The sequence below is a fragment of the Protopterus annectens genome, chromosome 14.part0, assembly GCF_019279795.1.
Source record: "Protopterus annectens isolate FY-2018-M chromosome 14.part0, PAN1.0, whole genome shotgun sequence".
NCBI classification, from domain to species: Eukaryota; Metazoa; Chordata; order Ceratodontiformes; family Protopteridae; genus Protopterus; species Protopterus annectens.
Window position 1 is genome coordinate 1,159,501,075 of NC_056748.1, and position 26,934 is coordinate 1,159,528,008.

A 26,934-nucleotide genomic window follows, 5' to 3' on the forward strand; every position below is an offset into this window, starting at 1 on the left:
ACACACACACACACACACACACACACACACACACACCCCAACAGTAAAAGTCCATTTGTCTCCCATTTTGTTGAGGTTGGGTGCATTAAAAGAAACCATTTGAGAACTAGGGTTGGACAGATTTCCCTGCATCAGCTTACCAATTACCACACTTTTGGTCACCATTCCAACCCAAAAATCACCAATTCCAACTTGGCAAAAATCCAAAGGAGAATTTAAAATCACCTGGGAGGTTGAGAATGCAGGCATGGAAACCCCAAACCAGTACCAGGGGCTGTAGCCCTTTACCAACAGAAAAGATTCCTCACTATAAAGTGCAGCTAAAACACTGTTTAGTCAAAAGCCTTAACATATGAACCAGACAACTCAAAATTCTGAAAATCAAGTGCCCTTACTTACTGATATTACCCACCCTGCTTATGCTGACTGACCCACTCACCTCAAAAACTCTAAGCACTCATTTGCCAAGTGACTGAAATCCTGTTCTCCACAAATGGCACAGTCTAGAAAGTCTTAAACGGAGCACCCACCCCCACACAGACAGGAGTCAAACTGAGCTCTGGTTCTTCCCCTGCACCCCCCTGTCCAGAACAGAGTCTTGTCTTCAGGAAAGGATATATCCCCTTACCAGTTCCTACTTTACAGGATCAAAAGCCCAACTTAAAGTGAGACCCAGTAAACTACTCCCAAGGAAATTTTTGTGAACTACTCCCAGGGAAATTTTTGTAGGTACACAAGTTTGTTTCGGAAAACTAGGACCAACAGTGCTGATGGTGACTGAAGCAGCTTCTCCAGGGATTAGCACAACACTGACAATGGGATTGCCTTCCTGCTTCTCTCAGGAAGAACAGTGGCTCTCCCTTGCCCATTGAGGGGATGCAAGTAACCCCTGGTCCACAGTGGCTATAGGTGCTAGCCGAAACCCAGGGTACAAGTGGTGTGAGCCACACCTAATGGCCACAGGAGAGTCCACTCACCCGCAACAGAGCTAACTTGCTGCAAGTGCAAAGTTCTAAAATACAACTTTAGTTATGGAACTTTCCAAAGACTACAATCCCCTTCAAGAACATTTCATGGATGTCTGCAAACTTGGCTTCAACTTATCCTGTGAATGCAACTCTGACAAAATGATCTGCCTCACCCAAACCTGACCTTTAGTCAGCCCAGTTTGAGTATGGAAGACACCCTGAAAACTTTGAAGCTAGCCAACTTGTATCCTATGTAGCTTAAAGCTACTGCAACAGAGTTTACAATTAACACCTACTGGCGCTTCTCAGTCAGCCAACCTTGTGCCATTGTCCACAAACTTTTAGTTATGTACTCACCATAACTTCAGATGTTTGGGATCCATCTCGCCTACATTCTGACTGATGGGTTCGGAGCCGACCCATCGGCTCCGACTCGGCACGCTTATGCCAAAGAGCGAAGTCTCTTATTGGCTGAGCTTACTATATCCCAGGATGCACCACTACCAGTCCCCCAGATCTAGTTTGTCCGCACACATGCACGCCCTGCTTATATAACATCGTCAGATGAAACAAGATAAAACAGTAGAACTCAAACCGTTCAATCTCTTCTGATCTCCAAGGCAGGGGGAAGGAGGGTGGGTATTAGGAATGTAGGCGAGATGGATCCCAAACATCTGAAGTTATGGTGAGTACATAACTAAAAGATGTTATGTGATCCTATCTCGCCTACATTCTGACTGATGGGACAGCCCCTAGCACCTGAATCCTGGGTGGCTCACTGGAAAACACTCCTGAGTACCGTGGAACCAAATGATGCTCGCCCTTTAGATGCCACATCCAATTTATAGTGGGAAATGAAAGTGTGCGGATTTGACCAAGTAGCCGCAGCACAAATCTCCGATATAGCGAGCTTGGAATGAAAAGCTATAGAAGTCGCCATAGCTCTGGTAGAGTGAGCTTTGATAGATGTTGTAAGTTGCTTATTCGAAGAAGAATAAGCCTGAGTTATACAATCTCTAATCCATTTGGAGATGGTAGCTTTTGCAATGGTTTTACCCAATTTACTGTCTGAGAAGGACACAAACAATTGAAGTCCTGTCTAAATAGAAACGCAACTGCCTGTGAACATCCAATTTATGGAGAGTGTATTCTGCTTCATTGGAGAATTTTGGGAAGAAAACTGGTAGCTCTAGAGATTGTTGAAGACAGAGATTAGAACAGACCTTTGGGACAAAGGATGGATTAGGTCTAAGTGATACTCTATCCTTGTGGAAAATCAAGTACGGTGGTTTAATAGATAGGGCTTGAAGCTCTGAAACTCTTCTTGCAGAAGTAATTGCAACTAAGAAGGCAGTTTTCCAAGACAGATATTTTAAGTCACATGTAGCAGCAGGTTCGAAAGGGGGAGATGTTAATGCACGAAGCACCAAATCAAGATCCCACGGAGGCGCAGGATGAAAAACTGGTGGTCTTAACAGGCCCGCACCTTTAATAAAGGTCTTGCATAATCTGCTGCTCATCAATGGAGGATCCATGGATTCGTGGAATTTAGAGATAGCCGCCAGTTGGACTTTAATAGTAGAGACAGAAGATCCTTGATTAAACAGGGATGTTAAGAATTTCAAAACTTCCGGGATCGGAGCAGTGATAGGGTCTAAGCCCCTGAATTGAGCCCAGATAGCAAACCTCTTCCACTTACTGAGGTACAATTTGTTAGTGGTGGGTTTGTGGGTCAAGATAAAATGTGAATAACTTCCGGGTCTAATGTGTGACTTCTGACCAAGGTCGGAAGTGGAGGAGCCAGGCTGTTAACTTCAAGGAGTGTAGGGACTGATGCTGTCGTCCCGACTGATGGATTAGCAGATCCGGAGTTAGATCTAACGTCCAAGGATCGTCCACCGCATGTTTCTTCAGGTAGGGAAACCATACCTGACAAGGCCAGTATGGAGCAATCAGTATCATTGTGGACCCCAATTGAGAAGCTTTTTGAATGACTTTGGGGAGAAGTGGTATCGGAGGAAAGGCATAAAGTAGCCCTGTTGGCCAAGGTTGTGCTAGAGCATCCAAAGCTGCTTCCCCTTGATGTGGAGTCAAGGAGAAGAACCTTTTGCACTTTGTGTTTAGTGGCGTTGCAAATAGATCGCAGCACGGCGTTCCCATCTCCTGAAAACCTGAGCTGCTACTGTTTCGTTTAGGGACCACTCGTGGGGAGAGAGAATTGTCCTGCTCAATTTGTCTGCCAATATATTTGATTTCCCGAATGTGGGTCGCTACCAAGAAACGGTTGGTAGCTACCGCCCATTCCCACACCCTCATGGCCTCTCTGCAAAGGGGTAAGATCTGGTCCCTCCTTGTTTGTTTAGATACCAAACCACCGACATGTTGTCTGTGTGGATGGCGATGATGCCCTGAGGAAGAAACTTGTGTAAGGCCTGTAGGGACAGAAGTACAGCCCTCATCTCCAACACATTGATGTGGAGAAGAGCTTCGTCTGGAAGCCAGGAGCCCTGAACTAACCTGCCCAGACAATGCCCCCCCCACCCTATCTGGGAGGCATCTGTCGTCAGGGTAACCACTGGAGAGGGAATAACAAAGGGGCTTCCTTGATTTAGATTGGATGTCTGAAGCCACCAGCGAAGGTCCCGTTTGCATGTTTCTGTAATCATGATGGGATGATTGAGGGGAAGGTCCTGAAAGGACCATTGAGTTGACAATAGCCACTGAAGAATCCTCATGTGCAATCTTGCCAGAGGAACTAGAAGAACCGTGGCAGACATTGAACCTAAAACTTGTAGGACCATCCTGGCTGGGGCTTTGGATCTTGAAATCAGAGCTTGAACTTGGCCCTGTAAAGTTTGGATCCTTTTGGTAGGAAGAAAAATGCGCATCAATTTTGAGTCTATCTCTGCTCCTATGAACCTTATGCGCTGAGAGGGCAGCAAGACAGACTTTGACCAATTGAATGTAATCCCCAGGGAAGCACCCAGGAAGATGGTGGCTTTGAGGTTGTCCATTAGTAGATGCCTGGTGGTGGCAGTCAGGAGCCAGTCGTCCAGATAGGGAAACACTTGGAATCCAAGACTTCTCAGGTGAGCAGTCACTACTGCCAAACACTTGGTGAACACCCTGGGGGCTGTGGTGAGACCAAAGGGCAGTGCACAAAATTGGAAATGACTGACTCCCAGGCTGAAGCGCAGATACCTCCTGGACGCCTGATGTATCTGTATGTGATAATAGGCGTCCTTGAGGTCTATGGAGCACATCCAAACATCCTTCTCCAACAATGGGAGAATGGATTGTAACGTGACCATTCGGAATTTGGATTTCGTGACGGATTGGTTCAGTCTGCTGAGATCCAAAATTGGTCTCAGGTCCCCTGTCTTTTTTGGCACTAAAAAGAACCTGGAGTAATTTCCGGATCCGATCTGGTCTGTGGGGACCGGTTGGATGACTCCTTTTTCTAGCAGCTTTAAAGCTTCTGCGGCTGCAATTTCCCTTTGACTGGGTGGTGGGTCCGGATTTTTTGGACGGTGGGGGTGAACATGTGTAATGGGATGGTGTAACCTCCGGCAATGATCCGAAGCACCCATCTGTCCTGAGTGATTGACTCCCAGGCTTTTAAGTGCTTGGCAAAACGGCACCCGACTGGCTCCGGAGCAGCACAGCCGGGCAATCCCTCATGATGTGTGGGAGGCTGAAGAGCCACGAAAGGACTCGCGGTCTCCAGAATTGCGGGGCCCTCTGCTGCCTCTGGGACGGCGTCTCCCAGAAAAATTTCCCCGTCCTCTGCCTCTGGAAGGGGAATCTTCCTGCTGTTGAGGAAAAAACTTACGTGATTTTCGAACCACATTTTCCCCCCTCCTTTAGCCTTGGGATAAAGCCGAAAGGGAGTGGAATAACGGGCACCTACGGCAGATAAAGTTTTTCCCTCTTGCTCACAGCGGGTAAGGGTGTCTTTAACCTTGGGTCCAAACAAAGAGGACCCATCAAAGGGAGCGTCGGCGAAGGAAGACTTGAAGGCCTCCGCAAACTGACACAAGCGGAGCCAGGCTTGTCTCCGTAGAGCCACGCCTGTGCCTGCCGCTCTACCCGCACCTTTGGCTGCATAGGAAATGAGCCTCATGGACGAGTTAGAAATTGACGTAAGGATAGCCAACTGAGAGCTAACCGACTGGGCTAGCTGCTCAGGTAGGTTACCCGAGAGGGAATCTGACAGCTCCTTGACCAGATCCCTCTGAAGCCTGGTAAAATGTGCCAAATAATTCAGAGACCTTAAAAGTAAAGGCCGCTGAAGTCAGGGTGCGCTTCCCGTACCTGTCCATGTTCCTAGACTCCCTATTAGGAGGATGGACGGACGTTGAAGCCTCTGCCACGTCCTGTTGTGTAGCAGATGCCACCACCATAGCATCTACAGCCACGCCTTTAGTGAAGAACTCCTTCTCGGGTGGAGCAGATAAAAATTTATTAGGACGAGAAGGGACTGGTTCCACGGTATCTGGATGTTCCCACGCCCTTCGACAAACTAAATCCAGGAGCTCGAAGGGCGGAGACACCCAAGAGGCGGAGGGCTGAGCCCCAAAGGCCTTGAGGAGCACTGACTCATCAGCAGAGGGGGGTTTGGATATCCAGCCGCCTCGTTGTTTGAGGATCTCTAAGATGTCTGCAAAAGAGACATCATCCGAGGACGACTTCGGGGACCCCTCCGCATCAAGATCAGTGTCCGATGTAATAGACTCGGGGAGTCCACGTGCTTCCTCTTGCACGATCTCTTCCTTGGGGTTCCTCCGAAGACAACTCAAGAACCATCAGGAGGAGGGGAACCCCAATGGGGGTAACCTCAGGCCCAGGGGCTCCGCTGCCTACGGACAGGGGAACTGCCAAAGATCCAGTCTCCACGCCCAGGGAAGGTGCCGGTAAAGCCGGAGAGATGGCCGAAGACTTGGCCAAGGCACTCCTCATAGCTCTGAAAGCCAGACCCCAGAATCCTGGGAGTGTCCGGTCTCCGAGCCATGATAGCAGACGGCAATCCCGCAGAAGCACCGAGAGGGAGGCTCGGAACCGAAAGCATAGGTCCCAAACATCACCCCCGGTCCAGCCGAAGAAGTCCGTGTACCAAACTCGGACCCGAAGGCCCGGGTTGGAGTAAGGGTCGGAGCCGACCCTAAGATCTCCACCGGCTCCAACAGCACCTGCTCCGACGGAGCCGAAGCGGTCGGAGGAGGAACAGCAATGGGATGGGCATGGGCTATCGGCTCCGAAGCCAACTGGGTCGGAGCCGAAACAAATTTTTGAAAGACTGGGGACTGGAACAGTCTTTGGAGCACCCTGTCTATATCCGAATCGGACATCCTCGAGGACTTGGGATACTGAACGGGTTCGAGATGGCCTCTCCAACGGCCCCAAAGGACTAGGGGACCGGCTCCGAGGCGACTCGATGACTATCGGCGCCGAAGGAATACCCACACTAGTTTCCATCGGTGCCGAGGAGGAAGTGTCTGAGCGGGCAACCCTAGTCGGCTCAGAGACCAGTGGAGCCGACGAAGGTGACCCGCCTCTCGATGCCCCAGCTATCGGCTCCGAAGCCAGAGGAGTCGAGACTGGTGGCATCGAGGCAGACCGTTCCGCCCTCGGCTCCGAAGTCCTTGGAGCCGAAGGAGAAGCCTGCCTATGTCTTTTGGCGGTCGGATCCGACGGACTGGTCGGAGCCGACGCCCTTTTCTTTTTGGCTGGAGAAGGAGAGGATGCCAAAGCTTCTTCAAAGGAAGGTTTTATTAACCCTTTAAGAATAAGTTTATTTTTCCTCTCCTGGAGGACCCTTGAGGAAAAAGAGTGACACACACTGCATGACTCTTGTAAATGTTTTGCACCCAAACAATACACACAGAGCGAGTGATAGTCTGTGATAGACATCTTGAAATTACATTTGGTGCATTTTTTAAAACCCGAAGGCCTAGGATTCTGAGACATTATAGCAAAAAAATCAGTAATCCCTGACAGAAAATACACTATCCACTGACTTTCTGTTTACTGACACTACCTAATAATAGGTTTACAGTTGCAGAGGTAAAGAAACCGTAACAAATTACTAAAGGGTACTTTGAAACCCTCTAAGGTTTAAGGGGGGTTGACTGACCGGGAAGGCCTTATGATGAAGGAGGCCTAAAATCAAAATCAACGCCCAATCACACAACAAAGTCTTCTCACACACAAAAGTGAAGAATAGCCGTTAAACAGCTTTTTATGACAAGAACAGCAAAATTCTGACAGAAAAAAGTTAGTAAAAATACTACTCAGCTCAGCCAGCTCGAGACCACGTCTTCGCAGGTTAGCGGCAAACGAGATCTGGGGGACTGGTAGTGGTGCATCCTGGGATATAGTAAGCTCAGCCAATAAGAGACTTCGCTCTTTGGCATAAGCGTGCAGAGTCGGAGCCGAGGGATCGGCTCCGAACCCATCAGTCAGAATGTAGGCGAGATAGGATCACATAACATCCACAACTTCTCCGGCTACGCAACAAAAGGCCATTAGCCATACAAGTTAACAAAAAGGAGGTTGAGCAGCCACAAGAGTATGAAGAACTGGAGAGAAGGGAAGAGCAATACATTACAGAACAGCAGCCGGGGCAACTTATGAACTGAACTAATGCCTGTTGCAAGAGTCTTGCAGAGATTCCACAGCCTGAATTCTACAGACCTTTAGCTTTTCCCAGGTTGTCTTGGCTCAAAGACAACCTGGGAAAAGCAGTTTCTTATAACAGAATAAAGACCTGTAATAACCCAAGATATTCCAACAGAATGGAAACTGAGCAAAGTTAGGAAACAACTCGTGCAACCTACCCATTCCATCTCGTCCATAACCCATTCCTGAACTTCCTGCGGTAGAATTTAGGAAGAGTTCAATGTACCGATGATCTAAAAATGAAAAAAAAAAAAAAAAAATTAGTGGCTTGCCCCTAAAGCCTCCTGATGAACAGGCCACAGACCCTTGCAAGCTTGTATGTTTAAAAGCATTTTAGTGACTAGACACTTGCAAAACACCATAAAGGTAGCTTTGTTCAAAACAATTGACAAAAAACATGGGCTCTGTTCTGTGTAGCATTTTAAAACAGACCTGAATTTAGTAACCCAACTGAACAGATTACAGAAACAGTACTTAAAACTAATTGCAGCATTCCTATCATTAAATAAAGATGCAGCTACTTTGGTAACTAGGCAAAGAAAATGTTACGTTTTACAACCAAGCCTTCCGTTAGTAAAAATTAGGAGTGGGAATTGGGCTTATTGCAACATTTGACCTCCGGCATTGGGCATATATTGTATACCATATAATGTTGGGTACCCTTCAGCAACTCCACCACAATTCTGAGACCTTTTACCCTGTATAAAGGTGATGTTTTTAAGTTGTAGTCCCGCAAGAGATTTCAGCGCCTGTTACTCATGGAGCAAGTGGTGCCAACCCTATATTGGTTATGCCCTTTTCCCGCATTAGGAAGACCCCAAGTTGGGAAATCCCACACAACCTTTCCACAGATCAGAAGTGTGCCATCCTCTCACCCCTTTAATGTTCACTCAGGCACAGAGGAGGGATAACCCCATGGGTGCTTTAAATCGTTCATTTGCAGAAAACTTTGTGAAGGAGTCCTCTGTCAACAGGGGCTGGCTGTGTATATGCTAAAACAGCCAGCATTTCTCCAACATACTACATCTCTATAGACTTTAGCCAGAAGCTGGACATTAAGTCATTAACCTAACAAATTTTAGAAACCTCCAAAATACTTTGAATAGTGACATTTGCCAAATGAAAGTACAGACTAAAACAAAAGTACGCAATGTGGCAGCCAACCTTTTTGGACCATTTTGTGGTAAGACAGGAGTACAGGGATAGATTTACTGAAAAACACACCAGGTCCTGGCGCTGTTCTCCTTTAAAGGTAGCAGATGAGGACAGTGCCTCCATTTCTACACCAATGGAGAGGAGGATACCATCAAGTCTCAGAACTCCTGCTTCAGGCAAATCCCTGGAATATGAAGACTGCAGTGGCAATTCCTCTGCCAACAGTGGAGTAGAAGGGGTTGATCCCTTAGTTATTTAAGTAGCAACTGAAATACCAACGTGCTGACATTGGACAACATTAATCTGCACACCAAGCAAACATACAACAGTTACAACAGGCAACTCCCACTTCCCTGAAAGTATCTTTTAGGTACACGAGCAGCATCTGTTCTGAAAATCTCAACATTTACCCTGTTGACTGTAGTTTGTCAAAGTGAATTACTAAAATAAGCCGCATGACAAAGGAAGAATACTCACTCATGTTATTCTTGTCTTTGGACATGGCAGCTACAGCATCTTCATGTGTTGCAAATTCCACATCTGCTTCTCCAGTTGCTCTGCCATCTGGCCCGGTTTCAATATGAATTCTTATTGGATTTAGAGGAGAAAAGAACTAAAATACAAATTTTCCATAATTAAAACCATCACTCAAACAAAAATTTTTGAAAAAAAAAAACACTCAAACCACAAAATGTTACAACCACCACTGTAGTACAGGTAGCATATAATACTGCAACTCACTAGAAATGTGAGTTTAACCTAGTTTACAAGGTTACCCTCCCCCAAAACAGACTTCAAATCAGACTTCAAATCAAGCAAATCATACTCTACAAATGTTGAGCGAAGATGACCAGGACAAATCAAATGACCTGCAGTATTCCATCTAACACACACTGAAATAGGAAATTCTCACTTTGCCAATGTTAACAGCTCAAACTTCAGAGCGCTCAGTATCCACAACATGCAGACTCAGACAATGAAATGTGGCACAAGAATGACTCCCCCCTCCCAAACTCTTCCTGTTACAGCTGATTTACTGAGCATATCCCAAGAGGAAACCTTCAGATTAGAAGTACAAAGTGGTCTGCTATCCAAGAAAGCATTCAGACTTCACGGAATCCAGTGCATTTTTAGCTTACTGCTCACATAAGCACCATTTTGGGAACCAGCAGCCCTTTGCTACTAGAGTCATCACATGCAAGTACTAGGACAGCTGTCCTTGTAACTATTCAGCCTAGCCATCCAATTTCCCCTCAAAGTTGAGAATCAAACTTTGTACCTTGTGTCTGAGGTAAACCCCTTTATCGTTATGCCAACCTCCCATCACCGTAATGGCGTTTAGGTAGCCAAATGCTAAACCACACTACACAAATGCTTCCACTCCTTGTATCACACCCATTCAACATTCCCTGCTTGGAGGCCCTGAAGTGCCAGCCCCCTCAAGACGAGTCATAGAAGTAATAGTGACCAGGTAACAGCACCCCCAACCAATGTGGCAAAGCCCTTTAACATGACGACCTTCAAATTAAGTGTGCTCTTGCACAGATTGGGTTAGCTATGCTAAAGCTGTGTTACACAGTACTAGTCATTTCCAAGAGGTCAGAAGAGACCCCTCCCTTTACATTACATTTCACAACTGCCAAAAACAATTTCATAAGATCAAAGTAGAAAATACATACATGGGCAATGTCATGCTCGGTAGCACGAAATGGCAAGCCTCTCATATGGACAAAGTGTCCACCACCTTGAAACCCAGAGCCTCCTTCTCCAAAGCCACCCATACCTGTGAAAGGGAGGGAAAAAAAGTGTAAATCCACCACAATGGTATATAAACATTTCAGTCATGCATTTTAACAGTAAATCCAAGACTAGCATAAAAACAGAGCAATCAGCAAGTTACGCAGTTGACAGTGAATCAGGGATACTTTACAAGCACCAGTGAAGTACATTGTGGACTTCCGTGAAGGTTTACTGCAATGTATACTTAGGAAGAAAAACGTCCACTGCCAAGTCACCTATTCCATAAGGCACTACATCCTCATATGAAGATGAAAAAGCAGTCCTTATGAAGAACATCTGTACTACCAGCCCAACTTCCTTAGCAGACCGTAAAATATAAAAAACACAGGTTATAAATCCTCCACTTACAGATGCTGTGCCAGTACACGCTCAACTACTGCATCCCAAAAGACAGGACCAAAATGTGAAGCTATTTACCCTATGACATCACTGAGGTTTAGCTTTATAAAACCTAAAAGGCACAAAATCTTGCACCCCCCACAATACTTCTATTAAGGCTATTCCAGTACGTTCCCACAATACTGCAATGGCAAACCCTGCCTTTTAAACTGAAGCACACAAGATGGGTTGCCAACTGTAGTGAGACCAAAGGGCAGGGCTCTGAACTGATCGTGACTGGCTCCCAGCCGGAAGCGGAGAAACCTCCTGGAGCGCCTGTGCATCTCGATGTGGTAGTACGCATCCTGAAGGTCTACTGAGCACATCCAATCGTCCTGACCCAGAAAGGGTAGAATGGACTGTAGCGTGACCATCCGGAACTTCTTCTTACAGACTTGTTTAGTCTGAGATCCAATACTGGACTCCCCAAGTCCCGTCTTTTTTGGTACCAAAAAGATCTTTGAGTAGATTCCGGATCCTTGTTGGTCTGCTGGGACTGGCTGGACAGCTCTTTAGCAGTTTTGATATTTCTAGTACTGCTTGTTCCCTTAGACTGGGTGGAAAGTCTGGAAGGGGTCCTTTTGGCTGAGTTGGGGGTGTGGATAAAAGGAACTTTGTAACCCTCTGATATGATCGACTGTACCCATTTGTCTTGGGTGAGTGAAAGCCAGACTTCTGGGTACAGTGATAACCTTCCCCAGACTGCCTCCGAAGGCGGCCAGTCGGGCAGCTGGAAGGATTTGTCAGAGACACTGCCACCCTGATTTTGCGGACCTCCTCTGCCCCTAGGGTGGCGTCTGTTATTGTCCCCCCCTCTGCCTCTAGAGGGGAACTGATCTCTTGCGTCAAGACACGACCTCTTGTGGTTTACGGAACCACATCTTCCCACCCTTCTGACCCTTAGGGTATGGTCTAGACAGGGTGGAAAAACGGACTCCTACGGCAGAGAGAGTCTTGCCTTCTTGCTCGCATCGGGTCAAAGTATCCTTCACCTGAGGTCCAAACAAAGCTGAACCGTCAAAGGGGGAGTTAGTGAAGGACGCCTTAAAGGGGTCTGCAAAGTTACAAAGCCGCATCCAGGCGTGATGCCTTAAGGCAACGCCTGTACCTGCAGCCCTACTCTCCCCATCTGCCGCATAGGAAATAAGCCGCATGGAGGAGTTGACAATGGAATTCAGGGTTGCCAGCTGGGAGTTTATTTTGTCCCAAGACCCTGCAGCTGTTGGACCCTGTAAGACCTCACCCACTTCTTTGAGCATGTCTCTTTGAAGGCGGGTGAAGTGGCACAGAATTCAGCGACCGCATGACAAAGGTCGCTGAAGAAAACATCCGCTTGCCGTACCTATCCGTAGTCCTAGACTCCTTGTTAGGAAGATGGACATGTACTGAAGGATCAGCCAGCTCCTTCTTAGTGGCTGCAGCCACCACCATGGCGTCAACCGGGACACCCTTGGCTAAAAACTGTCCAAAGGGGCTGTTATGAATTTGGACGGCCTCCGTGGGATAGGTTCCATTGTATCAGGGGCCTTCCACGCCTTCCGCGCCACCACTTCCATGAGAGGGTCAAAGGGCTGAGACACCCAAGAGGTGGAAGGGCGATAGCCAAATGCCTCTAGGTAAACAGACTCGTCCTTGGAAAGATTAAGGGTAGACCAGTTCCCCCTCTGCTTCAGGATCTCAAGGATGTCTGAAAAGAAGACACACTCAGAGGGGGACCGTGGGGACCCTTCTGACTCATCCAAGTACCGACTCTGGACTCAGGGGAGTCCACATGCGTCCTCTTACACTTCCTCTTCTGAGGGGGTTCCCTGACTGATCAGGGGAAACGGAAGAGGAGGATATTCCCAATGGGGAAACCTGAGGCGTTGGATCTCTACGGTCAGGAATGAGAGGGTGGGTAGAGACCGCAGCAGGCACTACAGAGGAAGGAGCTGAGGGAGCCGACCGTGGAGCAGGCACAGGGGCCAGCACGCTAGTCATGACTTCGAAGGTGCCCCCATCAGGCAGGGTAGAAGGTCCCCGCTACGAAGAGATGAGGACCCCTCCCGGCTCCGAAGCAGATGTCTGGGACAAACTTACCAGCGCTGAAGCTCCGAGAGGGAGAACGGGGTCAGACAAGGGTCCGATGCCACTCGCCCCCTGGGAGCTGACGAGGAAGTCCATGTGCCCGGATCCCTCCAAGATGGGACCATGGAAAAGACCAGAGCCGACGAAGGAGACGAAAGGTGAGGTGTCTGCTCCAATGTATCGACGGCCACGGCTCCCACAAGCTCCGGCTCTGAACTCAGAGGAAGAGTCCGAGGAGGAATTGAAGATGGGGTGGGAATAGCCACAGTCTGTTGAGAAGGGCTATGGAGCATTTGGGCTAGTGCCCGAGACTTAAGTCTACTAACCACCCTCCCGAGGTCATGGTCCGAGAGCCTGGAAGACCTGGAGGAATGGGTTTGATGGCTCTGCTCCGAGAGTAAGGGAGACCTCGGAGCAGAGTGAACAGATTCCAAAGACTGAGACCTTGACCGTTTACAGCTAGCAGATGGCGCCGACACCACTATCTGCGCCGGCTGAGTCCTAGAATCATCGGCTCCGGCTTGAGCGGACGTAGAAGCCTGAATTTGAGGAACGTAGACTCCAGCCAGAGCCGATGAGGAAGACTGTCCTGGAAACATCGGCTCCAGCCGGAGCCGATGCAACAGTCAGAGCACCACCAGTCGAAGGCTCTGAACTCGGAGCAGACTGCTTAGATGGCTTTGAAGGCTTCCCAGACGATGACTTGGTCGGGGAACCTTCAGGCTTTAACAAGCCACTCAAAATTAACTTATTTCTGCGTTCCTGCAGGACTCTTGGACTGAACACATGACGACAGACCGAACAAGAGTCCTGCAGGTGCAGAGGGCCCAGGCAATAAACACAAGTGTGACTGTCAGCGACATTTTCTGACAACACGAGTCACACTTCTTGAAGCCAGAGACCCTGGTGTCTTTAGACATCCTAAAAAGTACAAAAAATACACACAGACACCCTTTAAAACAAGCTAAGTCAGTCACACAAAAATTAAACTGACAAGTTAAAGAAAGCAGAATAGGCCCAAAGGCCTAACCTTATAACCCAAAGGGGGTTAGGATAAGGATTAAAAGGGACCGGAAGGGGGATTAGCTATGAAGGGAAGCTAATGGGATGGTCGCTAACTAAAAAAACTGAAAATCTGACTAAAAGAAATTTAAGAATTATAATATCTAACCTGAAGAGCCGGTAATAAACTCACCTCGCAGCTGTAAGTGGCAAACCAGATCTGGGTAGTTAGCGCCTAGCATTGTGGGACATAGGTAGCCTCGAGCCGGTATAAATAGCTCTCGAGCTTTAGTACAGGCAGAGTCGGAGCAGAGGGTCAGCTCCGAACCCATCCAGCAAGAATGAAGGCGAGACTGACAACTTAAACACGTTTACTTCACTTTTCCTTCAAATTCAAGTTTTAGACAGTGCATAAAGCAGAGAAGAAATGTTTTAGCCAGCTATGGTCATAAATCAAGTGCACTGGTCAGTCTCAACCTACAAAGCTTAATTTAACTGGGGTAGAGTTAACCCAGACAATAAGTTTGACAGTGGCATAGGTGCTGGAGTAACCATGCAAGGGAGGATGGCCATCCATCTCAGCTCACCCATCCAGGGACAGGCAAGGCTGTGATTCAGTACAATAGCAGTTAAATGCCTGGTGGGCTACACCACTTTGCTACAATTTATGTAATAGTAGAAGCTTACAAGCACCTCAAATAGGACAGCCATCCAAGAGTTGCCAAGTCCAAAAGAGGTTAAACTACTCCCGGACAACAGTAAACACCCATAATTTTTAACATTTGTTTACTGTGATGTCCAACAGATTCAGCAGAGGCCCGGGGAGAAAAGCTCCAGAGACAATTGGCTTATTTTACAGTTATTGCCTGGAGAAATACACACCTATAATAGTTTAGTAACTCATTACCAAAGAATCTCTATTGAATTCTGGGATGCTTGGTTCCAGAAATACCAAGTTGAAACTTAGACGATTAGTTGTGTAAAATCTTACCGTAACCATAGATGCAGTCCTCTTCCATGTTGCAGTATTTTCACATGTGGGATCCTCTGCCTCAAGTAACCCAAACCTCTGGCTCATATATCAAAGCTTAAGCCTGGTTGCTGTAGGGGTGCATGGGATGTCACATGCAGGAGCCATAAGCTGTGGGGCATAAATGTTGACTTCCCATGCAGACCTCAGAACTGACTGCCCAGTTGACAGCCTAAGCCTAAAGGAAGGATACCACCCAGACAGGGTAAAGGCCCTCTAGGGGGTAGGGATGGAGACACCTATGGTTATGGTAGATTTACACAACTAATCTCAGCCCTATTCTCATGTTGCAGTACTCGCATGTTAAGTACCACAGCTCATGTACAGAAAAGGGTGGAGAAGATGTAGCAATCTCCAGGAATCCATGTAGGTCGGCTTTTGCAAATCCTGCCCTAGCTCTGCAGAGTTCTTAGTAAGTGTGAACAGACGACCATGTGGCTGCCTCCAGGATAGTGGCTGTATCCAGGGCTTTGAGAAAAGCCCCCAAAAGAGGTCACTGCTCTAGTGGAATGGGCACTATGTGGGGTAAATCTTACCATGAGAGAGCGCAACAAAAAGACAGTTCTTCAGAGCCCTGTGGTGAAAGGATACAAAGAGTTGGACTTTCCAACGTCATTATTATACAGGTAAAGCCTCAGCCTGTGAATATCCAAGGAGTGCAGTACTCATTCTGTGATTAAGGAAAGAAGATGCGTAAATAGATAGGGTTGTTTAAGGGACCAGTTGTTTAAGTTGACCACTGGGCATGAAGGAGATGAGATGTTGGCATGAAAGGAAACCCTGTCCTTGTGAACAATGGTGTAGGGTGAAATAGCCATGCGTACTTACAGCTCAGAATCTCTAGCTCAAGTAAGGCCTACTAACAAGAGACAGTTTTCCAGGTACATCTCTTTAAAGTGGCAGAAGCTGCAAGTGCAAAGGGAGCAGTGTTCAGTTTCTCAACAAAGTTCAGGTCCCAAGGAGGAGGGATAGGTTTTCCCTGCTGGTCTGGCGTGGAGAACCCCCCCCTAAAGTGTTTCCCTGCTGGCCTGGCGTGGAGAACCCCCCCCTAAAGTGTTCACCTCCAATCGCGATAATAGGGGTGAATTAATACACAAGCAGGCAGAAATTGGTGACAAATGGACCTTCACACTCTTCAGTGAAGTTCTAATTCTAAGAGCTCACAGGCCAGAACTAGAGGTACATCTACTTGGAAGGGGTCTAGATGCCTTAGAAAGTTCTCCAGCTGGTGTCTTCAATTTTGGTAAATAGGATCTCCTGGTAGGTTTCCTGGCCTCCTGCAGGAGAGATAGCATGTTCTGAGTAAAGGTGCCTATAAAGGGATCACCCCACAGGGCAGGGCTGAGTGCTTGCAGATGGAGGATGGTTGAGGGGATGCTTTGTGTGAGGTAGTCAACCTTGAGGCAACTTGTGGTGATCGGTTTCCCTTTTTCTCTTGCCAGGAGCAATGTTGCCGTAGCCAATAAGGGGTCGCCAGAAAGTTTTGGCTTGTTCAACAGGACCTTCTGAATGAGGGGGAAGCATACAACCCCTTCCACGAAATTGAAAAGGCATCCACTTTCCACTGGTGAGGGTAGCCAGAAGCAGAACAGCTGCAGTTGTCTGTTCTGAGGGGAGGCAAACATCTGAGAAGTGCCCCATTGGTGGAAAATGTCTAAGAAAACATCTGTGCAACATCCATTCATTGAGACACTGACCTGCTTAGGGCATCTGGCTGATGGTTGTCACGATGAGATGTAGACTTGCCTATGTTGTTACATTGTATTGTGCGTGGCCTCCCAGGCTTGTATGGCCAAGCTGAACACAAAATAGGACCCCCCCCCCCACACTTGATGTTGGGACCAAACATTCAAGTACCACTGGAACTTCACTAGTAATCTAGCAAGTGGCAGCATGGTGAGAGTAGCTGCCACTAAGCCCAGAAGATGGAGAAATTCCCTGGCAGAGATGTGGGTGACCTGGAGTAGGTTTCAGAAGCTAGTAAGAGAAGAGACTTTTCTTGTGCAAGGTCTTCATCAAATCTGTCCTTATTCTGCAACCCAAGATCTTGTTAGTAAGAGAAGAGACTTCTTGTGCAAGGTCTTCATCAAATCTGTCCTTATTCTGCAACCCAAGATCTTGTTTCCAGATGGAGTGAGGGAGAATTTGAGTTGGTTTGGTGTAAACCGCAGATTTCCTAGGAGAGGAATACCTGAAGAGTACCTTCCTCTTCTCCTTGGATGAGGAGGTCGTCCAGGTAAGGGAATATCTGTACGCCTTTTGCTCTGCAGAAGGCTACATAGGCCAGACACTTAGGTTTGTCTAAAACACCAAGGGTTTTCACAAAGGACAAGGTAGTAAATTGATAAGTGCGAGGATGGCACAGCAAAAAAACAAACAGAAATCTCCAGAAATCTGGGTGGATGGGGATATGTAGGTATGCCTCATTCAGGTCCAAAGTGGCCATGGTGCCAGGTGTCAAAATTGGAAGTAAAATCCCTAACCCTCTTGTTCTGTTGGAACCCTCTCCATGGGGCCTTGCAACATTAAATCCTGAATGACCTGGGGCATCAGGTGGATTTTTTTTGTTTTGTTTTGGAGGGAGGGGTATGCCTTTTGGTAAAGGCTTGTCCTGCCAGGCAATAAAGTACCCTTTTTCCACTATTGATAAGACCCAGCGGTCTGAAGTGATCTTTTCCACTATAGGATTTTAGGGAGTTGCACATTGTATGGTCCATCTGGAAAGGGCTGCCTGGGGGGGTAGTTTGGGAAGAATTTCTGGGATTAGGATTTTTTGGCCCCTTTGCCAAAGGGGAGGGAGAAGAGATTCCCTTCCAACAAATCCAGGTTTAGCAGGGTAGTTGGAACTAGTGATACCAGAGGCAGCTTAAAGTCCGGCAGTTCCTTACAAACTTTCGCAAAGTTCTGCAGACAGTTTGCCAAACAGGAATTTGTCATCTAGGGGGTATCCAGATCTTGTTCTTGAAGTCACCTGGGAGAGGGTGGTGAAGCTAAATTTAGAGCAAATTTTACCATAAGAGTCGGTAATTGATTGCCCTAAAGTCCAAGGTCAAGAAGTGTAGATTTTTCCCAGTCTGTCCACCACCTTACTGTTCTTATCAGATGGCAGAAGGGAAGAGGATGGATCTGCCTGGATTGCTCATTTGGTGCCACAGCAATGACAGCTGGAACTGCCATGGTGCTTTGAGATACTTATGACCATCAGGAGCAAGTTGCGTCTTACCATAATGTTCCATTTGTATTGTTGATCCTCGTTCAGTCATTCCAATCTCGTGTCAGCTCGAGCAAAAACTCTTACCCAGAATTCCCCTCTCCCTGTTACCTTAGCTGGAGTTTGCAAGTAAAAAGAAGGTAGGGGCTCCCCTCTGGTCAAATGACCAAATAGAACTGGATGGGAGATCCACTAGAAGCCACAGGAGGGGGAAGAAGGGAGGGTCGTAATGACTGAACGAGGATCAACAACACAGATGGAACGTTAGTGTCATAACTTCTTTATCAGATAGTTAACCTTCGTTCATTCCTTATGTATGGGACAGAGTCCCCAAGCTACCTTTATTCCCAGGATGCTCTTCCCCTGGAGGCCAAATCCAATTTGTAATGATTGATGAAGGTACGAGAGGTAGCCTAAGTTGCAGCTGCACAAATGTCATGTAAAGCTCTGGCATGGAAGGCAGCAGAAGTTGCCACCAACCTTGTAAAATGAGCCTGTATGGTAGTATGTAATTGAATATTATGTTGTCTATAAAGGAAGGTCACAGTTTTTCAACCATTTAGCCAATGTGACCTAAGCAACACATCCTAATCTAGGTCCAGAATAGGCCAAAAATAACTGTTCTGATTTGAGGCCTTAATCCTGTTCAAGTAGAAATGAATTTGCCTGTGAACATCTAGGGTATGTAGACAATAAGAATAGTTGGGGAAGGAAACTGGCAATTCAATTCTGGCAGAAAGGATTAGTTCTAGATGACACAATCTCTATGAAAAATCAAATATGGACTCTGATGCATAAGGCTTGAAGCTCAGAAATACGTCTGGCAGAAGTAATGGCGACCAAAAACAAGGTTTTCCATAAATATTTGAGGTCGCAAGAAGCTGGCTCGAAAAGTGGCAGTCAAAGCTTGTAGAACTAATGACAGGTCCCATAGTTGAGTAGGTTCTCCAAAAAGGGGGTTTTAGATTCACACTTTTTATGAAAGTCATCTGTGCGACATGAGGAGTCTTGGGACACAATCATGGAAATTAGATATTGTCGCCAAATTAACTCCAATGGTAGAGGCAGATACACCGGATTGAAAAAGAGAGTGGCTAGATACCCCAGTACTAGACACTGGTGCTGAAAAAGGATCTGTTTTTCTTTCAGCCAAAAAGTACATCTTTTCCACTTGCTTAGTTAAGTAAATTCTGATGGAAGACTTATGAGATGCAATAAAAATGTCACGTACTGGCAAAGATCATTCTGCCTGGCAACCAAGGGAATTGCAGGAGCCAAACTGAGCTTCAGGCTGTCCAAGCTGGGGTGAATCAGATTCTGCGGATGGGAGATCAACCCCGGGGTTGTATGGAGAATCTATGGTTGATCTAACAGGTGAGGCCAAAGGAAGGGGAGCCAAATCTGACAAGGCCACTATGGTGCTATGAGGATCACTTTGCTCTTCAACTGGCAGGCTTTCTTCAGAAACTGGGGAATGAGGGGGAGAGGTGGAAATGCATAAAGTAGACCCAAGGGCCAATCATGGACTAGAGCGTCCCTGGGTGACTGTCCCAGAGAGGGAATCTGGGCGAAATAGTTGCTGCATTTGTAGTTGGCCGGGGATGCAAAGAGGTCGCAGCAATAAGACCCCTGCGTTGCTAGAAAAAACGGTTGGTGGCATCCTCATGGCCTCTCGACAGTGTGGTAAGATTTGGTTCCGCCCTGTTTGTTGATGCACCAGACCCCACCATGTTTTCCGATTGTATCGCAATAGTCCCAGACGGCAGCAGGGATGGAATGCTTGCAACGCCAGAAGCCCCGCCCTCAGCTCTAGAACACTTACATGCAGATGGGCCTCATTTCGGGCCAAGCACCTTGGACTGTGTCCCCGACAGTGCATGCCCCCCCCCAATCAGGGAGGCGTCCGTCACTGTAGCCATGGGTTGCTGGGGGGAGAAGGGAGAGACCACTGACTGGTTGTGGGTCATCCACCAATTTAAATCCTGTTTACACCGCGAGTTACCAGAATCTTGGCTGAAAGAGGGTACTGAATAGGATACCACTGGGTGAGCAGGAGCCATTGTAGAAACCTCATGTGAAACCTTTGTGGGTCATCCACCAATTTAAATCCTGTTTACACCGCAAGTTACCAGAATCTTGGCTGAAAGAGGGTACTGAAAAGGATACCACTGGGTGAGCAGGAGCCATTGTAGAAGCCTCATGTGAAACCTGGCCAGGGGGACAATGGTGGAGGCTGCCATGGAACCCAACAACTGAAGAACAAAGTGAGCTGTGGATTTCTCCCTTGAAAGGATTGGGATCAGTTGATGCTTTATCCTTAGAATTCTGTTGTCTGGAATGGATGCTCTGCAATCCTTTGTATTCAACATGACCCCTATGAATTCTGTGGACCAAGATGGGGTGAGATTGGATTTTTGCCAGTTTATGGTTAAGCCTAGCCTTTCTGCAGAAAGGAGAGTGTGTATGCAAGGGCTTCTTCCAATAGACGTCTGGTGGGGGCAGAGATGAGACAGTCGTCTAGGCATGGAAACACCTGGAATCCTTGTGGTCACAAGTGAGCTGTGACAGCTGCCATGTACTTTGTGAACACACTGGGGGCTGTAGAGAGTCCAAAGGGCAGTACTGTGAACTTTTAGTTATGTACTCACCATAACTTCAGATGTTTGGGATCCATCTCGCCTACATTCCGACTGATGGGTTCGGAGCAGATCCCTCGGCTCCGACTCGGCACGCTTATGCTATAGAGCGAGGCCTCTAATTGGCTGAGCTATCTTTATCCCAGGATGCACCACCACTAATCCCCCAGATCTTGTTTGTCCGCATTCATGCACACATGCACAGCTTGTTTATATAACATTGTTAGACGTTTCAAGATGAAACAGGATTCGGACCTTCTGATATCCTCTGATCTCCAAGGAAGGGGGAAGGAGGGTGGGTTATTAGGAATGTAGGCGCGATGGATCCCAAACATCTGAAGTTATGGTGAGTACATAACTAAAAGATGTTATGTGATCCTATCTCGCCTACATTCTGACCGATGGGACAGCGTCCCTAGCACCTAAATCCCGGGTGGCTCATTGGAAAACACTCTTGAGCACTGTGGAACCAAATGAAGCTCGTCCTCTACATGCCACATCTAATTTGTAGTGAGAAATGAAGGTGTGCGGGGAAGACCATGTAGCCGCAGCACAAATGTCACCAATAGCAAGCTTAGAATGAAATGCTACCGAAGTAGCCATAGCCCTTGTAGAATGAGCTTTGACAGAGGTGGTAAGCTCTTTGTTAGAATAAATATAAGCTTGAGTAATACAGTCCCTGATCCATTTGGCAATAGTGACCTTTGTGACAGCGTTGCCCAATTTGTTTTCTGCAAAGGATACAAACAACTGATCTGTTTTCCTAGATTGTTTGGTATTATCTAAATAAAAACGTAACTGCCTGTGGACATCTAGTGTGTGGAAAATAAACTCCGCTTTATTGGAGTATTTTGGGAAAAAAACTGGGAGCTCTAACGACTGTTGCAAGCATAAAGTAGAACAGACTTTAGGAACAAAAGAAGGATTTGGTCTGAGGGATACCCTGTCTGTATGAAAAACCAAGTACGGGGGTTTCACTGACAAAGCTTGAAGTTCTGAAACCCTTCTGGCTGAAGTAATCGCCACTAAAAAGGCTGTCTTCCATGATAGAAACTTTAGATCACAGGTAGCTGCCGGTTCAAAGGGAAAAGAAGTCAAGGCATGTAATACTATATCGAGATCCCATGGAGGTGCAGGATGAGAAATCGGAGGTCTTAATAAAGCAGCACCTTTCAAGAAGGTCTTACACAACCTGTTGCTCATTAAAGGTGGGTCTATGGATTCATGAAAATTAGAAATCGCTGCCAATTGTACTTTGATGGCAGAAACTGAAGAGCCTTGATTGAAAAGAGAGGTCAGGAATTTGAGTACTTCTGCCACGGGAGTAGAAATGGGGTCCAGGCCCCGGAGTTGAGCCCAAATAGCAAACCTTTTCCATTTGCTAGAATACAGTTTCTTCGTAGCAGACTTGTGGGCTGAAGATAATATGTGCACCACATCTGGATCCAGTGCATGTCTCCTGACTATAGTCGGAAGAGGAGGAGCCAGGCAGTCAACTTTAATGTGTGTAGGGACTGGTGTAGTAGTCCCGACTGGTGAATCAGTAGGTCTGGGACCTGGTCCAGGAACCATGATTCCAGAGCACGTTTCCGAAGATAGGGAAACCACGCTTGACGAGGCCAGTAAGGAGCAATTAAGATCATCTTGCTCCCTAAGAGAGATGCCTTTTGAATCACCCTGGGGAGGAGAGGAACTGGAGGGAAGGCGTAAAGCAGGCCGGTGGGCCAAGGATGGACTAATGCATCCATAGGGCTCTTCCCCGGAGCCGAGGTTAGGGAGAAAAATTCTTTGCACTTCGCATTCAGAGGAGTCGAAGAGGTCGCAACACGGAACTCCCCATTCGCTGAAAATCTGCCTTGTAACTGTCATATTCAGAGACCATTCGTGAGGAGAGAGGATGGTTCTGCTCAACCTGTCGGCTATGACACTGGACTTGCCCGGTATGTGAGTAGCCACTAGGAAGCATTTGGTCGAGACTGCCCATTCCCAAACTCTCATCGCTTCTCTGCAAAGAGGATAGGATCTGGTCCCTCCCTGTTTGTTCAGGTACCAGACAACTGACATGTTGTCTGAGTGAACAGCAATTACGCCCTGAGGGAGGTAATTGTGAAGGGCTTGAAGGGACAGGAGTACTGCCCTCATTTCTAGGATGAGGATGTGGAGAGGGGTCTCTTCCGGGTGCCATTTGCCTTGGACTGACCTGCCCAGGGAATGCCCCCCACCCCGTCTGGGAGGCGTCCGTGGTCAAAGTGGCCGCCGGAGGAAGAACAAAGGGTCGTCCGTGATCCAAATTGGAGGACACTAGCCACCAGCGAAGGCCCCGTTTGCAAGATTCTGTGATCCATATTAGATGATTGAGAGGGAGTTCCTGAAAGGACCACTGAGTTGAAAGAAGCCACTGGAGGATTCTCATGTGTAACCTTGCCAAGGGAACTAGCAGAACTGTGGCAGACATCGATCCCAATAGCTGTAGGACCATTCTGGCTGGGGCTTTGGACCTGGGCAGTAAGGCTCTAACCCGATTTTGAATGGTCTGAATTCTGTCTGCAGGTAGATAGACCCGCATCTGGTTTGAATCTCTCTCTACCCCTATGAATCTTATTCTTTGAGATGGCCGTAACACAGACTTTGGCCAATTGAAGGTGATTCCAAGGGAATTGCCCAGAGATATTGTGGCTTGCAGGCTCCACAGAAGTAGATGCTTGGAGGTGGCAGTGAATGGGATGGAGTAACCTCCGGCGATAATTCGAAGCACCCATCGGTCCTGAGTGATCCCTTCCCAGGCCTTCAGGTGCTTCGAAAAACGACCCCCGACTGGCTCCGGAGCAGCACAGTCGGGCAATCCCTCAGGGACTATGAAAAGCTGAAGAGCCACGAAAGGACTCTGTCTCCAGTGTTGCGAGGGCCTCTGCCGCCTCTGGGACGGCATCTTCCTGATGAATTTCCTCCTCCTCTGCCTCTGGAGGGGGAACCTTCCTGCTGAGAGGGGTAAGACTTCTGAGATCTACAGAACCACATCTTCCCTCCTCTTTTAGCCTTGGGATAAGGCCGAAAGGGAGTGGAAAATCGTGCCCCTACGGCAGTCAGAGTCTTCCCCTCCTGTTCACAGCGGGTAAGTGTGTCTTTTACCTTGGGCCCAAACAGGGAGGACCCATCAAAGGGGGCGTCGGCAAATGAAGACTTAAAGGCCTCCGCGAAATGACACAGGCGGAGCCATGCTTGCCTCTGTAGAGCAATGCCTGTACCGCTTACTCGCCTTCGGCCGCATAGGAAATGAGCCTCATGGACGAGTTCGAAATGGACGACATTGTAGCCAGCTGAGATCCAACCGTCTGGGCCAGCTCCTCAGGCAGGTTACCTAAGAGGGTATCGGATAGCTCCTTAATCAGATTCCTCTGAAATCTCGTAAAGTGCGTCAGGTAGTTCAAAGACCAAGGGTGCGCTTACCGTACCGATCCATGCTCCTAGACTCCTTATTAGGAGGATGGACGGACGTAGAAGCCTCTGCTACATCTTGCTGGGTAGCAGATGCCACCACCATAGCATCCACAGCCACACCTTTCGTAAGGAACTCTCTATCTGGGGGCGCAGAGAGAAATTTGTTTGGACGAGCGGGCACCGGTTCCACAGAGTCTGGGTGTTCCCATGCCCTTCGACAGATCAAATCCAAGAGCTCGAAGGGCGGAGACACCCAGGAGGCGGAGGGCTGAGCCCCGAAGGCCTTCAGGAACACCGACTCATCAGCAGAGGGAGGTTTGGACTGCCAGCCGCCTCGTTGCTTTAGGGCTTCCAGGATGTCTGCAAAGGAGACATCATCCGAGGAAGACTTGGGGGACCCCTCTGCATCATAGAGATCGGTGTCAGATGTCAAAGACTCGTCAGGGGAGTCAACGTGCTTCCTCTTGCACGTTTTCTTCCTGGGAGGTTCTTCCGAAGAGGCTTCAGAAGGACCTCCAGGAGAGGGAGAAACCCCAGCGGGGGTAACCTGAGGCCCAGGGGCTCCGCTGTCTACGGACAGGGGGACTGCCAACGACCCAGTCTCCAAATGTAGGGAAGGAGCTGGGGAAACTGTGGAGGCAGCCAATGAAGATTTGGCTAGAGCACTCCTCATAGCCCTGAAGGCAGGACCACCAGAATCCTGGGAAGGTCCCCCCTCCGTGGCCACGACAGTGGACGGTACTCCCGCCGACGCACCAAGAGGGAGACTTGGGACCGAAAGCATCAATCCCGAAGCCTCCCCCCAGGGCCGAAGGAAGAAGTCCGCGCACTGAACTCCGTCCCAAGAGCCGGAGTCGGAGCAAGGGTCGGGTCTGACCCTAACACCTCCACTGGTTCCACCAACACCTGCTCCAACGGTGCCGAAGCTGTTGGAGGAGGAAGTACAGTAGGGGAGTGGACCATCGGCTCCAAAGCCAAACGGGCTGGAGCCGAAACCATCTTTTGGAGCACCGGAGACTGGAAGAGTCGAAGGAGCACCCTGTCGATGTCCGAATCAGACATCCTGGATGATCTCGAGGATACCGATCGGGCCCGAACCGATTTCTCCATCGGCTCCGAAGGGCTTGGGGACCGGCTCCGAAAAGACTCAACAATTATCGGCTCCGAGGAAACCTTCAAGGAAATTTCCCTCTGTGCCGATAAGGACTTCGGCTCCGAGGGGGAAGTGTCTGAGCCGATGACCCTTATCAGCTCCAATATCAGTGGAGCCGATGAGGGTGACCCACCTCTCGATGCCCCAGACCTCGGCTCCGAAACCAGAGGAGTCGAGGCTGGAGGCATCGAGGCAGACCGTTCCGACCTCGGCTCCGAAGTCCGTGGAGCCGATGGAGAAGTCTGCTTAGTTTTCTTAGCTGTCGGTTCCGACTGACTGGTCGGAGCCGGCGCTTTCCTCTTTTTAGAAGGAGACGGAGAGGAAGATAAAGCCTCCGCGAAGGAAGGCTTGATTAATCCTTTGAGGATTAATTTGTTTTTCCTCTCCTGGAGGACTCTGGAGGAAAACGCATGGCATACACTGCACGATTCCTGCAGATGTTTGGCGCCAAGGCAATAGACGCATGAGGAGTGGTCGTCCGTTATGGACATTTTGAACCCACACCTCGTGCACTTTTTAAACCCTGAGGGTTTATGTTCTTTAGACATAATCCTACAAAAAAAAAAGACAACAGTATACTTAAGGGTTTGACACACAGGAACAATTTTTTTTACACAAAATGTGAGAAAGGGGAAACAAGGAGGGTCAAGACCCTCTAACTCAAACGGGTACTTGACCCACACACAACCACTAAGAAGTAGTAACCACAGGGGAAGGCCCCTCTAACTTAAACGGAACCTTCTCTGACAGGAAATTATACGAAAATTTCAATCAAACTGGTAGAAACACACTCGTACACAAAGAATAGCTGTTAAAACAGCTTTTGGGTTTAAATGAAGCAAATACTGACAGGAAAAAAAGACTATATAGTACTTAGCCCAGCCAATGTTGAGACCACGTCCAAGCTCTGTAAGCGGCAAACGAGATCTGGGGGATTAGTGGTGGTGCATCCTGGGATAAAGATAGCTCAGCCAATTAGAGGCCTCGCTCTATAGCATAAGCGTGCCGAGTCGGAGCCGAGGGATCGGCTCCGAACCCATCAGTCAGAATGTAGGCGAGATAGGATCACATAACATCTGGTAGTTAACTGACTCCCACACGGAAGCAGAGTCTTCTTGGCCTGTCCACCTTTTATGTGGTAGTGCGCATCTTCAAGATCTAGCAAGCACATCCAAATAGCCTTTTTCCAAAAGACGAAGGATAGACTGACCATCTGGAATTTTTGTACTCTCTCAAACTTGTTCGATACACCGAGATCCAAAATTGGTCTCCAGTCCCCGGTTTTCTTTGGCACCAAAAATAGTCTGAGTAGAATCCAGATCCTATCTGGTCTGGAAGGACTATTTGGAGGACTCTTTAGCAGCTTTGATATCTCTAATACTGCTTCTTCCCTTTGACTGGGTGGTGTTGGACAGCTG

General features: G+C 48.0%; 1 protein-coding gene across 5 annotated transcripts in view; it reads right to left on the bottom strand.

Annotated features, from left to right (window-relative positions):
- Positions 1 to 26,934, bottom strand: part of HNRNPH3 (heterogeneous nuclear ribonucleoprotein H3) — an 80,665-nt gene that overhangs the window by 18,646 nt on the left and 35,085 nt on the right. For all 5 annotated transcript variants that reach the window (XM_044056969.1, XM_044056970.1, XM_044056967.1 and 2 more), the window contains 3 exons: positions 10,481 to 10,584; positions 9,279 to 9,414; positions 7,805 to 7,879 (listed from right to left, as the gene is read on the bottom strand). In XM_044056969.1, coding sequence (XP_043912904.1) covers positions 7,805 to 7,879; positions 9,279 to 9,414; positions 10,481 to 10,584 — 315 coding nt within the window. The remainder of the gene's footprint in view (positions 1 to 7,804; positions 7,880 to 9,278; positions 9,415 to 10,480; positions 10,585 to 26,934) is intronic.